The sequence below is a fragment of the Pteronotus mesoamericanus genome, unplaced genomic scaffold, assembly GCF_021234165.1.
Source record: "Pteronotus mesoamericanus isolate MK-2021 breed Mesoamerican mustached bat unplaced genomic scaffold, CSHL_Meso_final scaffold_167, whole genome shotgun sequence".
Taxonomy (NCBI): domain Eukaryota; kingdom Metazoa; phylum Chordata; class Mammalia; order Chiroptera; family Mormoopidae; genus Pteronotus; species Pteronotus mesoamericanus.
In genome coordinates this window covers 3,419,718-3,435,117 of record NW_026555308.1, presented here as the reverse complement: position 1 = coordinate 3,435,117, position 15,400 = coordinate 3,419,718, and the positions used below count along the sequence as shown (strand labels likewise).

General features: G+C 45.0%; 1 protein-coding gene and 1 pseudogene across 1 annotated transcript in view; both read right to left on the bottom strand.

The window, feature by feature from the left end:
- Nucleotide 1: 1 nt before the first annotated feature.
- The window catches only part of HMOX2 (heme oxygenase 2), a 37,914-nt gene continuing 22,515 nt past the window's right edge, over nt 2-15,400 (bottom strand). Inside the window, exons 2-6 of the mRNA XM_054589528.1 lie at nt 5,466-5,592; nt 3,022-3,139; nt 2,126-2,617; nt 1,019-1,145; nt 2-928 (exon numbers count right to left, since the gene is read on the bottom strand). Of these exons, the coding sequence (XP_054445503.1) occupies nt 801-928; nt 1,019-1,145; nt 2,126-2,617; nt 3,022-3,139; nt 5,466-5,551 (951 nt within the window). The 5' untranslated portion in view covers nt 5,552-5,592 and the 3' untranslated portion in view covers nt 2-800. The remainder of the gene's footprint in view (nt 929-1,018; nt 1,146-2,125; nt 2,618-3,021; nt 3,140-5,465; nt 5,593-15,400) is intronic.
- LOC129083657 (peptidyl-prolyl cis-trans isomerase A-like) lies at nt 7,597-13,013 on the bottom strand (annotated as a pseudogene).

Here is a 15,400-nt window from a genome sequence, read left to right as displayed (position 1 = left end):
GTTATATAATGCAAGTACATGGTTTTTAATGATATAAGGTAACCAACCAGCAGTCTTGGGAGGACTGTAGGAGGGGGCGGTCAGGTACCCGCGAGGACAATATCCATGCCAGCAAGGAGGAAGCAGCTGTCAAGAGTCCACTTTTTATTAAGTGCTGTAGCATGACACAAGTCAGAAGAGGAGCAAGGCCATGGCTGGACACATCCTTGTTGGGGGTTTCTGCTGAAGAGGGATGAGGACTGCCTTCCAGGACAGAGCTCCCAGGGCCTTGGCGGAGCTGCATGGTGGAATGCCAGCCCTGGCACTCCACTTCTGCCCCCCACTTCATCCCCAGGGGAGTCCTGCAGTAGAGCAGGAGCATCTGGGGGCCTCTCTCCCTCCCAAAGAGCTATAGCAGACTGGCCTGGGCCCGGCTGGCTTTTATGCTCCCAGCGAGGGAAAGATACCCACCTAAATGCTGACACAACAGAAAAAACAAAAGGAACAAACCTCAGGTGAGAGGTGTGGGCGCCCAGAAGCAAAGCTGGTTCCATAGGTCCAGGCCAGTCCACTGATCTGCACTAACTGTTCCCAGTGCCTAGGGGCTACAAGGAGGGTGGGCCTACACCCAGCTCAGCATCTGGCCCGTAGAGGACACTAACAGGCAGAAGCTTTAGTGTCTGGCCTTTATTGGACGCTTTTCTCAAACCCAGCATTTTTTTTTTTTTAATCACCTGAGATGGTAGTTTTGTCATACGTGGAGGTGGGAAGAGGCCAGCAGTCTGTCAGGAGGAGGGCGCCAACATGAAGTGATGGGTCTTTCACATGTAGTACCAGGCCAAGAGGCCAGCAGCCAGAGCCACACTAGTGGCCAGAATGAGCTGGAGGCTGGGCTTGCTCAGCACAGCCAGGGCTGTTCGGAAGGGACAGCTGCTACCCTCCAGGGCACCTGCGTGGCAGCACCAACAGGGAACATGGCATCAGTAGGAACTCTGACATACCCATGCTGAGAGGGGAGCTTGTGGCAAATAAGACCTACCTCTGTCTTGGTTAGCAGCATAATAGGGGCATTTACGCACATCTCCTTTCCCATTGTGCACGGGGAGCCCATCCTCCAAGGTCTCTTTGGCGAGCAAGGAGCCAGCCTGGTCCAGTTCATTGAATATCTGCAGGAGCAGAGAATCAACACCATTACTGGACTGCATACACTGCTTTCAGAAAAAAAAAACAAAAACCTCTTCTTCTGCTCAGAGGGAGCTACAGCAGGTAAGGCTTGCTCAGGAGTGTAAACCAGCAAAGCAGCAGCTCCACTCAGGGACAGCCACACTGACCTGGCACCTCTCCCTAGCACAAACTCTGGGAATTATGTCCATATCTGTGCTGTCCAGCATCCCTTGGCTGCTGACCATGGTGGATCATCCCCGGGCACTGACCACACACAGCTCATGAGTGAAACTATCAGGATATAGACATAAGAGCAAAAGTCCTGCCCCAAAATACTCTGTGAGCACTGGTACTTCCCCACTTCCAGCCACTGGGTATTTCTTAGCAAGAAACAATAGAAAAAGGAATGTGAAAGAATGAGGCCCCAGCAGCACTGATCCATCCTGAGTGGATCCTGGAGACCCGCTGATGTCAGATTAAGAGGCCTGGTGGCCCTCTGGTCAGGCTGGCAATTTACTCCCCTACCCCTGCTGCAGGGCCACTTTTCTGGTGTTGAGGGCTGGCCTGGGTTCTGGGGGGAAAATCAGCCTTCCTAACCTTGGGACCATCTAAAGGGTACTTGTAAACAAATTTGTGCTCCTCACTCTCCTTCGTTTTCTCCCTGAACATACCAAGCAAGATTTTTCATAGCAACCCATGCTAAAATAAAAGAACTCAATTCCTCAAAACCAGAATCCTGCAGTACGAGGGAAGGAGACAACTCCATTCTCTCCAAACCCACTTCATGGTAAGGCCTCAATCTTCCCAAAATACTATCAAATAAGGCGGAGCCATCACTGGGCTCATGCCCTCTGCAGCCTATTTGCTCCTTCGACTTTCTCTCAAGCCAGCTGCAGCACATCTGTCCTAATGCACAAATGTGTGTTGGGCAGCTCTGATCGGCTCACACTGGGGCCCCTTCCCACCCGGCCCCCAGCAGTACCTGCATGTTGTACTCGAAGGCCTTGTTGGCCTCCTCCACAATCTTCTCTTTGGTTTTCAGGTTCAGGTCCAGAGCATTCATCCTGGCCCTATATAACTGCTTGAACTGCTGCGCATTGTCCACATTCTCAAACAGGTAGAACTGGGTTCCCTCCCCTGTGCTGGGGAGCTTCAGGGCCCGCTGGGCCACCTTCTTGAGCACCTGGCCCCCTGAGAGGTCCCCCATGTAGCGGGTATAGGCATGGGCCACCAGCAGCTCTGGCTCATTCTGCCCCACATAGTGGATCCGCTCCACATATTTTTGGGTGGCCTCAGAGCACTGCACCTGCTCCTGCCAGTCCTCACCAAAGAAATACTTCATGTCCTTGGTCAGTGCCTCCTTCCGGTGCAGCTCCATGGGGAAGTACAAGGGGGCAAAGGCTGGATGGTCCTTGTTGCGGTCCATTTCCTCCTCAAGGGCTGAGTATGTGAAGTAAAGTGCAGTAGTGGCCAGCTATTGAGGGTGATGGGGACAAACCGTGGAAAGGGCTGTGGGTCTTGGCTTGTATGTAGCTCCTGAGCCTACCACCCACTGCATCTGAGCAGCTAGAGACATAGGCTTGAGCAGCAACCCCCCTTCTAATCCCCAAAGGCCCATTTTTATACAGTGAATTATTTTGCACACCCAGGAAACTCATGTTTCTAAAAGGAATGACACGGTCAATTCTTTGGAACATGGATACTTTTGCTTTCCTTACATCACTATGTTACCCACTTAAGCCACGAAAACTACAGCCTGGCATCAGAAGAGTGGAGTGTAAGGAAGGCCTCACTTTCTCCTTGGAGCAACTCCAGGAGGACCTTTCTTGTGGTACTAAGGCCCCCGAACCTGATCTCATCCATGACTGAGGCACAAACCTTAAACAGCTCTTTCTTGATGTTGCCTTTCAAGAAGTCCTTGACAAACTGGGTATTTTCTGCCCGGTCATGTGCTTCCTTAGTCCCTTCCTTCAGGAGCTCAGAGAGGTCAGCCATCCTGTAGAGAAGTGATTTTTCAAACTTTCATCTTGTGGCACACACACTACTAATTACCATATTTTGCTCTGTATAATGTGCACCCATGTTTTTGTATGCATTACACATGGGATTATTATGGCAATATAACCATGGTATATAATCATTATACCCATGTATAATGTGATCCTTATTTTCCCCTCAAAAATTTAGACAAAACAGTGTACATTATATATGGCAAAATACGGTACTAAAATTCTGCACACCAAAAATAGACATTTTTTTGCTGATCTAACAAAAGACGGGTATAATTTTGATTTACAAAAAATGACCGTAGTAATAATTACCTACATTCTTTGCTCCAAAGTGACTTTTTTTTTTTAACACCCGAGGATATGTTTACTGATTTGAGAGAGACAGACAGACATTGATGTAAGAGAAACACCAATCAGTTGCCTCCTGTACACACCCCAACTGGGGATCGAATCCACAACCTAGGTATGTGCCCTGACCAGGGACCAAACCTACAACCTTTTACAGGACAGTGCTCCAACCAAGCCACTTAGGGCGCTGTAAAGTGACTTTAAAAATAATAATAATAATAATAAGATGCCTGTATTTGTATATAAGGATTCCTGGTAACAAGAATTAATCAGTCAGATGCAGTCTTATTATATAACATGACCAATAAAATGCAACTCAGTTATATGACCTATATATATTTATGGTTCAAGACACAGCACTCACATGAGATAGCTATTATTGTGTTGACCGTTGTCATTTTTTTGTTTGACAACCTAAGGAAAAAGAGGTCAGTGCCCCTGATTAATCAGGTATTACATGTTTTAAAAATTCTGTGGCATAGCAGTTGAAAATCGCTGCTATAGAAAGACCAGGTACATGTGTGCATGTACATGTGCATCGTATGTGTGTGTAAACCAGTTCTTCCCAGCGCCAGAGTGCTTGCTTGCTAACCTGGTAGGCAGGGGCTGCTAAGAAACTCAACTCCAGCATAGATGCAGGGTTTTGGTAGGAAGCACAGGGCAGACAGATATGTCTGCTTCCATGAGCTTGGGTGAAATGTGGGATGATGGTAGCCTCCTTCTCAATGGTGTCCCTGCCTCTCTGAACCACCCAAATGAACAATGCTTTGTTTCTGTGGCCACCTGAAAGAAAGAAATATACCTCTTATCCAAGCAAGCATTTGCTGACTTCAGGGAATAGCCAGCCTATGGGAACGTGTCTCCCAGAATGCACGCCATTGTGAAGGACTAACTGTGGATCTCCTGGCACAGCTTCACTGCCTTCCTTTCACCTTGGACCCACAGCTACTTCAGGACTATGTGTGGCTGGGTCCAGGTGTTGGATGAGAATGAGATAAATGCTGGGAAGGATGGAGCCAGGCAGGACTTACATGTGTGCTGCTAAACAAAATTACACAGAATGGAGTTATGCTGACAGATGCCAGTACCAGACAAGGCAGAGAATACATGACCCTAAAGATGGTGGCACTGGGCAGGAGCTTATTTATACATATAATCCATCTACTAGAGTGAGAAAAACTTGGTCTTTCATGACCTGGCCTTTGCTGGCTTCTTTAGGAGATTGGCTCATGCTGACAGTTAATATTAGCAATTATTTCAAGATATAAAAAGATCTTTAACAATGACAGGGTTGTAACAAGAAGATAAGAATAATGAAGAAGCCCTGGCCGGTGTGGCTTGGTTGGTTAGAGGGTTGTCCTGTAACTGAAGGGTTGAGGGTTTGACTCCCAATCCCTGGTCCAGGTCCAGGCACATACAGGAGGGGACCAACTGATGGTCCTCTCTTGCATTAATGTTCCCCTCTCTCTCTCTCTCGAAGCAATGAAAAAATGTCCTCGGGTGAGGACTAAAAAAAAAGAATGATGAATAACAGTCCTCAGTAACTTGAGGCTTAGAGGAACTGGCCCTACCCAATTTATAAAAAAACTACAAAACACTTGCAGTTGTTCCCACGTTCTAAGGGTCTGGAAGACCCTGGAAAAGATGCCAGCTTTGCTCCTAATTAACTATTTCTCTTTCTCACCCCAGATGGCAAAACACTTAGGATTTTCAAAGAAAAAAAGAACCAGGAACACCATCAGATTCTGTTACTCAGCACCCCTAGCAGTGCCTGCCCTGTCTCCCTGGGACACAGGGGCTAGGGAGAGTGCTGAACAGCCCAGGGTTCTGTCTACTCCTGCAGCCAGGCATTTCAGGGGACACAGTAGCATGGCACCTACCATACCCCAGTGCCTCCAGCACACACAGCCAAGTACACTGGGCATGGAAGGCCCTGGCTCAACACAGCCAGTCCGCATCACTTACCTGGCATGGTTCTCTCTTTCTGGGGCCCCAGGGCTCTCTTTCTCTGACTCCTCTACTCCCTCTGAGGTCTCCAGTTCCACTGACATTGTTGCCAAATGTGGTTCTTGCTGCCCTTACTCCTCTGGCCCTGTAGAGACAAAAGGAGTAGATGATGTGACACCTACAGCACTCACTGCCCCCAAGTACCTGCTGGCTCTGCCCTCAGGGCCATGTAAGCAAGGAGTCACCAACATGCCCTAGGAGTGTTTTCTTTCTAAATAAAGCTCTACTGTTGCTGGAACTGTACCTAAATATTATCTAAATATGGACAGAATTTGATTATGGATGGTGATGAGGTAATAGCACTGTATCAATGTTGTACTTGCTGTTTTTTTGTTTTGTACTTTGATTATGTAGGGGAAATGTCCTTGTTTTTTTGTTTGCTTGTTTGTTTTTTTATTGATTCTAGAGAGGGGAAGGGAGGGAGAAAGAGAGGGAGAGAAACATCAAAGTGAGAAACATTGATACGCTGCCTTTTGTATGTGCCCCAACCAGAGACCAAACCCCCAACCCAGGCATGTGCCCTCACAGGGACTCAAACCAGCAACCTTTCTGTTTCCAGGACAATGCCCAACTGAGCCACACCAACCATGGTGAGAATGTCCTTGTTTTAAGGAAGTACATACTGAGGTAGTCAAAAGTAAAGGGGCAAGCCATCTGTAATTTATTGTCCAGTGGTTTAAAGAATATATGTGTGTGTGTCATCTGTGTGTGAACATGCATATACATACAGGGGGAGAGGGAGGTAGAATATATGCAAGTAAACCAAATGAGGCAAAATACTTACAGTGAACCTATATAAAAGGTACACGAGAATTCTTTGTACTATTATAAGTTTTCTGTATGTTTGAAATTATATGAAATTAAATGTTACTTGAAACATAAAATACAGGAAAAATCATAGATAAAGCTTAAAATAAAGCATAACAGCTCTCATGTGGCAGCAAGCAGATTTGCAGCCAGCCCGTCCTATCTGTCAGAAGGGCCTTGTCTGGTGTGGCTCAGTAGATTAAGCACTGGCCTGAAGACTGAAGGTTGCCAGTTCAGTTCCGGGTCAGGGCATATACCTGGGCTGTGAGCCAGGTCCCCCATTGGAGGCATGGGATAGGCAACCAATCAATGTTCAACCAATCAATGTTTCTCTGGCCCATCGATGTTTCCCGCCCTCTCCCCCCTTCCCCCTCTCTCTAAAAATAAATAAAATCTGGGGTTGGGGGGAAAGGTGGGGTGGCCTCATGCAGAAAACTGTAGAGCAGGACACTAACTAGACCATTAAGCCAGGCTGTTCAAAGCAGCTCCACTTTGAACCAGAGCAGATCAAAAGGTACCCAACAACCTGCATCAGCTACACTGATTCACCAAGCAAGCAGACTTTCCCCAGCATACTCCAGACTCTGCTAGGCAGAAGGAAATAACACTAGTTAGCCAATCAGTCCCACTGCCTGCTGCCAGGACTGGACCTCCGTCAGCCAGGGAAACACAGTCCCACTATGTGACAAGCTCATCTTCCACCCTGGAGGCCTCCACTCTTCCAGTACAAAGAGCCCATGTGGGGATGAACAGCACAGTTGCACTAATAATTAATAAAGTAGCTCACAAAATCAGAATTATCAACACTGATGCCCCATAAGTCCTGCAAATTTAGCTGACTGCTGTGATGTATACCAGCTAGATAGAAGAGACTTAAAAATACTTTCAATTTGGTTTTGTTTATTCGTTTAGCATCTCTTTCTTGTGAAAACTGGCTCAAGATAGAACTGGTGTATTTATTTGTAAATAATAACATTAGATCTAAAATATCATTTGTGATAAAGCAGTTCTTAAGTTTCAAGTTCTGCCTTGGCATATTTTGCATTCGGCCAAACTATTAGAAGTTGATACAAAATATTCTGTGGCTGTTTTCTTTTTCTTTCTTTTTTTACTGTTGTTTAGTTATTTCATAATCATAAACTTAACTGTGCAATCCAGCTAGACTTGGAAAGGATAAGGAAAATATGGAACCCAGTAAACTGCAGTGAGAGGACAAAGATCACAGAACATTCCAAGTAGATGGGGGTGAAGGGGTGCTCCTAAGCTATAGAAGGAATGGGCTGGTAGTTAAGATAAAACACGAGTCAAATTTATTAGAGTTGTCCACAGTCACTAATGGTGATCATCTTGTTGGTCTTGCAATTCCTGGACCCATAGTGCTCCATGGCTGTCACAACATCCATGCTGTCTTTCATGTGGCCAAAGACCACATGCTTGCCATCCGGCCACTCAGTCTTGGCAATACAGATGAAAAACTGGGAACCATTTGTGTCGGGTCCAGCATTTGCCATGGACAAGATGCCAGGACCTGTGTGCTTCACGATGAAATTCTTATCATCAAATTTCTCCCCATAGATGGACTTGCCACTGTGGCATGTGAAGCCACTGCCCTGACACATAAATCCCAGAATAATTCTGTGAAAGCAGGAAACTTTATAACCAAATCCCTTCTCCCCAGTGCTCAGAGCATAAAAGTTTTCTGCTCTCTTTAGAACTTTGTCAGCAAGCACCTCAAAGACGAAGGGGCCCAAGGGCTCACCATCACAGCGATGTCAAAGAACACTATGCAGTTGACGATGGCTGGGCATGAGATCTGGGGAGGCAGCAACGGCTGCAAGGCGGGGTGTAGCTGTTTTCTAATTTGTCTTCCTATCGGATTTTTTCCTAATTTTGATTCTTTATCTTTTCCCCCCAAAAATACTTTTTATTCATGTCTAATTCACCTTCACTTTCTACACTAGAAATATTTTACTCGGTATCTGAATCTTCTGAACAGACTTCCACATAATCTTCATCTTCTAAATCACTTTCAGTTTCACATTCAACTCTATCATTCCCATTGTTGGAGTCGAGTAACATTCACTGAAGTTCTTCAACATCTCTTGGATTACCGAATCAATACATTTTTCCAGCCATTTTCAATGGTAAATTTTAAAAAACATACCACTGGCTTCAGAGTTTGCGAAAAACAAAACAACATAACTACAGCAACACTGACTTCAGAGCTTGCGGTATGAGATATAATTTGCTACTGAATATTACACACCCTTACGAAACACACGTTATAACCAACAGCTTAAATGTTACAGCTTAACATTAGTCACATACAAATGCACAGCTAGTCATGACCTTAAATTTATGCACCAATATTTGTAACAATAATTAAGAAAAGAGTTTGTTTGTATCTCGCAGATCAGCTGTGACCTCCGCAGGGTTAAAAATACAAGGAAAAAGGAAAGCAGCTTCCACAGGTGGCTTCCACAGGTGCCACATTGGCATCTTCTTTTTCTCAGAAGCACTTCCTGCTAGTGTCCCCTCAGGCACATCCTCCACCCACCCTCTTTAACCTCTATCCCACCTAAGAACTCCTAATTCCATCCTCCCAGTTTGCAGAGGTCCCAACTCTGGCCCCGGGGGCAGGGCCACAGCTATCTGTCTCACTGCTGTAGCTGCAGGGCCCTAAAAATAAGAGATTCTCAACAAATACTTGGTGAGTGAAAAAATCCAAAGGAAAAGGACAGGCATACAATAGCTCATGCATACTGCTGACGAAATGCAGTTTTTAAAAACCATGCTGAATCCCTGGCTGGTGTGGCTCAGTGGATTGAGTGCTGGCCTGTGAACTGAAGGGCTGCTGGTTCAATTCCCAATCAGGGAACATGGCTCGGTTGCCAGCCAGGTCCCCAGCTGGGGGGTGCGAGAAGCAACTGATCAATGTGTCTCTCACACTTTGATGTTTCTCTCCCTTTCTCTCTCCCTTCCCCTCGCCCTAAAAATAAATAAAACATTTTTTTTTAAACCACACTGAAAAGTAGTCTGCCATCCACTACTTTAACAATTTTCTAAACTCAAAACATGATTTAATGATTTTGCTTTGAGGGAAAGATAGATACTGGCTTATTACCCCCACCCAGCAGCAAGAATATTAAGTCTTGCTCTGGTTGGTGTGGCTTAGTGGACTGAGCGTTGGCTTGTGAACCAAAAGGTCACTTGATCAATTCCCAGACAGGGGACATGCCTGGGCTGTGGGCCAGGCCTCCAGTTGGGGAGCCCAAGAGGTAACTGATTGATGTCTCTCATGTCTCTACCTTTCTCCCTCCCTTCCCCCTAAGAATAAACACATAAAAATCTTTTTTTTAAAGGGGAGGAAAAAAGAATACTAAGACTTTAACTTGGGCTAAAAGCACCATCGGCTGGAGCAGGTGGTAGAGAACATTCTTGGAAAGACTCCGTATCAGCACAAACCATACTGGCTACCAAGCCAGGAAAGGTGGCCTCTGTCCATCCCTATGATCTGGTCACTATTCCTCAAAAGAATGACCATGCAGCGTGGCATTCAGAAGCCACCTTGCAACGTCAGAGACAGTTCACTTCATTCTCTGAGAAGTGATGTGTCCTCACTTAGTCTGACCTCCACAATGGAATCCCTTTTTTCTTTGCAGGAACCACTGGAATCCCTAGCTAACTGGTTAGAGGGCAAATCACATGTAGAAACTTTCTAGACTTTAATCTCTATCAACAAGAAGCTGCCCCACCCCACCCTACCCCCAACAAACACAACCAGATGATCCCAGAAGATTCCACTGCTGGTAATACTTTCAGAAGTATTAATAGTAACCAACACCAAAATGGTAAGTAGCCATACACAACATTAGAAACAATACAGGGTAGGACTATTCAAATGATAGTGAACAGAATCCTGTATCCACACAAGGAAAAGTTGACAAACTTATTTGTTTGAAAAAGGACAAAAAATACTGACTACAACTATATGCAAACATTTAAAAATTTACTGACAGTGTGACAGGAAGGGAATGTGGAAAAGTATAAATGTTATTTGTTACTTTTTAGCCATTTGGTGGCTCCTTTTGTATAAAGTGACTCAATTCTCTTGAAAAAGGGGAGGGAAAGGCAGGGAAGAAGGGCAGAGATGGAGAGGAATCAGACCAAGCAAACCAGTTAAGACCCTGGCACCGCACTAGCAAGTCAACAGGAAATTCCCTGGGCCCCATACTTTGCTCTTACAAATTCTAAAAAGTTTGATCTGCACCCTCTCTCTCCTACTTCCAAAAAACTGTGGCTCTCTATTTATAAAATCTACCTCCACAACTCTGTAATTCCTGTACTCCTAGCTGTTCACCTAATCATTATTGGTTTTCACTCCTACACCTGATCTGATAGAAATGTCAACAGCATCCCTATCACCAATGTTCATTCTAGCAGATCTGGGACACTCTTTTCAAAGACTTTTCCTCTGATAAAATTACAGGCCAAATGCGCAAGGACTGCTGAAACAGTCATGTTCAAAGATATTCAATCCTCCTCCATGGAGACTCATAGAAAAACTCAGGTCAGTTAACTTAGTGCACTGTTGCCAGGGGAAACCATTTAAGGACTACGTTATCACTCATTCCGCATCCGCTCATACAAAAAGGCACAATAAAGACTTCAGCTATTACAATCCTCATTTTTTATTCTTGTTCTTTTTCTTTGCCCTGGAAAACTGAAGAAAGGAAACAAGCTACTGAGGGGAAGGTGGGGGAAGGGGGAAGGAAAGACAGGGCAACCAGCTCCCAAGCATTAGAATAATTCTCCCTGACTGCAATTGTGACACTCTATAGTGACCATCTAATTGTGCCTCATCAGATGCCCACAATGTGAGCTAGTGTGGTTATTCCACATGTGCAGAGGAGGAAACAGCCAGAGAAAATTAAGTGGCTGCTTAGACTCCTGCACTGGGTCCCCTGCAGCTCTCTCCCCACTGAACAGCTTGTGGTTGGGCATCAAGAGACCTTACATACCTCCTACAGAGCTGTTAGTGGCTCAGAATGCGCTCCTGTACTGGTATCACATTAATAAAATATGACTTTTTTAAAAAAGAAGTGATTATTCTTTGGCTTCCACAGTGCCCTTGTGCTGTTTCCCCAGTTAAACCAGAAGTTTTCTAAGGGGCAGAGCATCAAGATTTCCTCAGACTCAGTTTTCTTGCAATCCAATACCATGTTCCAAATCACTTAGAACCCAGCACCAGCACCCTGGGGAGTCACCAACCTAAGTTATGATGAGTGCAGATGCCTACTGAGGAAGCATGCTACATGAAAGGAGAGGGTGTGTGGATAAGAAAATAGATTAAATTCTAAAATACTACCCGAAAATGTTATTTGGTTAATATAGCTCTAAATTAACTGGTACAAAACTAGTTTTGTCTTTCTTCAGATCTGACTGACTCACTCCCTTCTTTCCTTCTAACTTTCTCCCTCTCACCCCTGCTTTCTTATGGTCTGGATTTTCTAATGACTTATGTGTATTTCTCAAGCCTCTGAGCTGGCCCAGGCTATTCTCACACCTTAGGGCCCAGCTGGGCTAGCTCCTGCATTTACCTATCTATGCTGTGTTTTCTCTGTGCTCCTGGAAGGCTCACTCCCCTGCAGTCCCTGCTCTCAGATGCTTTCTATACATCAGAGGTGCACACTGGCTCGCTGGTGCCTCTCTGAATCCTTCATACAGGTCCAGTTTCACATCCACCAACCCTGGCCTAGCAGGCTGCTCCTCACCACACCAGTGAGGGCAGGCAATCCATCAGCCTCTGGCTCCTTTTCTTAGCCAGTGTTGGAGTTAATGAGGCCTCTAGCTTTCTTTCGTCTGAAGGTTGGCCTATGGTAATTGACACAGCTTCCTTCCCACAGCCTAGGGGTGTGTGCGTATGTGTGGGTATGTGTTCTCTCCACTCTTCAGGCTGAACAAATACCTCTCAATTGTATACATCTTTGTCTATGATCTCACCCAATCCACTTATATTGTGATACTCAGGAGAGTCACAGTTCAAAAACAATGTATTACCTCCCACAGAAACCATGTATATATAGTATGTGCCCCATAAATGTTTTTGGTGGTAAAACACAGAATACAAGAATGCCAGACTCTTCCCTATAATCCATTTGGATTACCGGATCTGTTTCTTCTCTCTTTAGATCCCCTAAAGGCTTTTCACCTTTAAGTGAGAATACCTGTTTCTATTTAACAATACCATAACAAGGCTAAGTCAATTCTTAATGGTCCCACTTATTCCCATCAGGCTGTAGCAGATATAAACAAACAGGTTGTTTCCCCATCACTAAAGGTCTGTTCTGAATATCTGTCTACACAGAAAGAGTAAATTTTAACAGTCTACTTATACACCTATATGTTATCTGGGGAACAAAAAAATGCTGGGGCTACTGTGGAGGGAGCAGGAGCAGAAGGGAGAAAGCCGGGGCAGGAAGGCGCATCTCTTTAGAGCTTCCATACCTGTCCGGTTCTCTCCATTTTTCATCTGTAAAATGGAATGAATACCTGCCCAGTGTTCAGACACCACAAGACTACTGGGAAAGTCAAATAAGACAATAACCGTGAAATCCCTTTATAACAAATGTTGTTATTCAAATGTTACAAAGGGAATTAAGAATGAACCCAGATCTGTTTACCAGCTGGTGTACCCATCCTAGGAGACACTCCTGGTGAGCTTTTCAGACCTTGCTAGGACATCATGAAACTCTCAACAGGGGAAAGAAGCTCTGTTCTTGGTGCAGTGGAAGATGTACTTGTTCTCTTTCGCACTGTTTAAAATCTAGCACTTTTAAGGGTACCCCCCCATCCCCAAGGGCCAGTTCTTCATCCTTCCAGCAAACTGATGTGCTGAGGAGGAACAACTTGTTTTCTGCCTTAGGTAAACAGGCAGACCTCAGGCAGGCTGGAATGCAGGGATAGGAGAAGACCTGTCAGTTTACTAGGGACACTCCTGAGCTTCAGCTTACTGTTGATTAATGCTATAGACCCAGCTCACCTTCAGAAATGGAAAGGCAGCTGGGTCCTGCACAGAGGAAATGGTCTAGAGCTAGAAAGGTTTGGGATTCAGATTCCCAACGCTTAGTAGCTCGTGGCTGTAGGTAAGTCATAACCTATGAAAGGCTGTGTTTCATCATCTATAAAACAGGGTAACAAAACTCTCTCTACTCCACTTTCTCAAGTATGCTATGAAGACTTAAATGAGCTAGGTGTATAATAAGTATCTCATGAAATGTAACACTGCCTCAACTGCTGATAATTTAGAAAGTTGTGCTCTGGCCAGGTGGCTCAGTTAGTTAGAGTGTCATCCCATACCCAAAAGGTTGTGGGTTCTATTCCCCACCAGGGCACATACCTAGGTTGCCAATGTGATCCTCAGTCCCTGGTCAGGGCATGTATGGGCGGCAACCAACCTCTCTCTCTCTCTCTCTCTCTCTCTCTAACACAAACACACACACACACACACACACACACACACACACACACACACAAATCAATAAACACATCCTCAGGTGAGGATTTTTTAAAAAGAAAAAAAAAAAGAGTTGGTAGCTGGGTGATTATGAAACACTGAGGAAGAATGTAAAATCCTGTGACTCCATAGATAATTCTGAATAGGTCATACCAGAGGACTTCTGACTCAGCCCTCATCACCTGGTGGCATCAGGAAATAGGAATACCTGTTCTTTCCAAGGGGAGACATGTGACCACTGCAGCTAGAAAATCCACATTGCTGCTCGATGCTCACTGGGACAGATGTTGGGAACAGTGGATAGGGTGAATCAGCTCTTACCCAACAAGGCACTTGATGAGAAAGGCCTCCCAAAACTCTGATGAAACCACAGCAGCTATGTCAACAGCTCCTAACTTTATAGAATAAACAGGCTGAGGTCTCTAAACTCTGGTGCTACCACTCCTCAGGAAATCTTACCCACAAGCTTCATCCCTTTCATTTTAATCACAGGGTGAATTCAATTCCACAGTTCACTGAACAAATGACTATTAACTTCTTGATAAAGGGCAAGTTCAGACATGAGTCTTGGAAATGTGGGGAATTAGGGACACCAAGCTCTTGCATCAGATTACTAAACACACAATTGCAAAACAACTAACTAGTCTAAGGGCACTAGCCTCTTAGTAACCTCTAAAACTGACATGACTCCAGAAGTCCAAGACTTCTCTGGCAGGCTTTTCTTACTGGGAAGGTGGCGTGCTACTCTCTAGCATGCTCAAATATAACTGAACATTCAAAAGCAGAGACCAGGACAAAACCTGAAATATGGAAAAGAGCTCAGAGAAGGGGCCAGCAGTCTACTGTTGCTAGTGCTAAAGATGAGTCCTGGTAAAGAGCAATTCCTGCTATGAATGAAATAAATTTTCAGACCTTTCCTGTTCCCTGAGTGCCACCCCACCTTATATAAGGGCATGAGGGCTCAGGGCTAAGAAGATAAAGACACTTTAGTCCCCTGAGAAGCATCTGGGCTCTGGATGCTGAAGCCTTGAATGAATTCTGAAACGGTCAGGCCAGGATTTTATAAGAACAAAGCCTAGGCACAACACATCCCACAAGGTTGGTTATAACAGAGGAAATACTGAAAAACCTGAGGTACCAACAAGCAAACATTATTCCAACTTTTGAACAATCTTAAAAGCACATTTCCTGTGAACTAAGTTGAGTCAGTCGTATTTCCTTTTACTTGGGTGCGAACAATTGTCATTTATGGTTCAGCTTATTTCACAAAAAATGAGTATGAATAGCATTTGAGGGTGGAGGGAGAGAGTGGGTGATTAAGATGCTTCTGCTCAATTTCCATTTTGGAAAACCTAGAAGTATTACCTACTTCCAGGCACTTTCCTCTCTACAAACAAGTCCAGACAGGCTTGATGGAGTCTTAGCAGCATCATTAAAGAGGTGAAAGGCCCTCAAGTTCAACCAGGAGAGGGTGGTGCAGAGGAAGAGAACCAGACTAATGACTAACAGACCTGAGCACACCAGGATAAGCCACTTTTGAGCAGGGACCCATTGACTATCAAGAAATTAA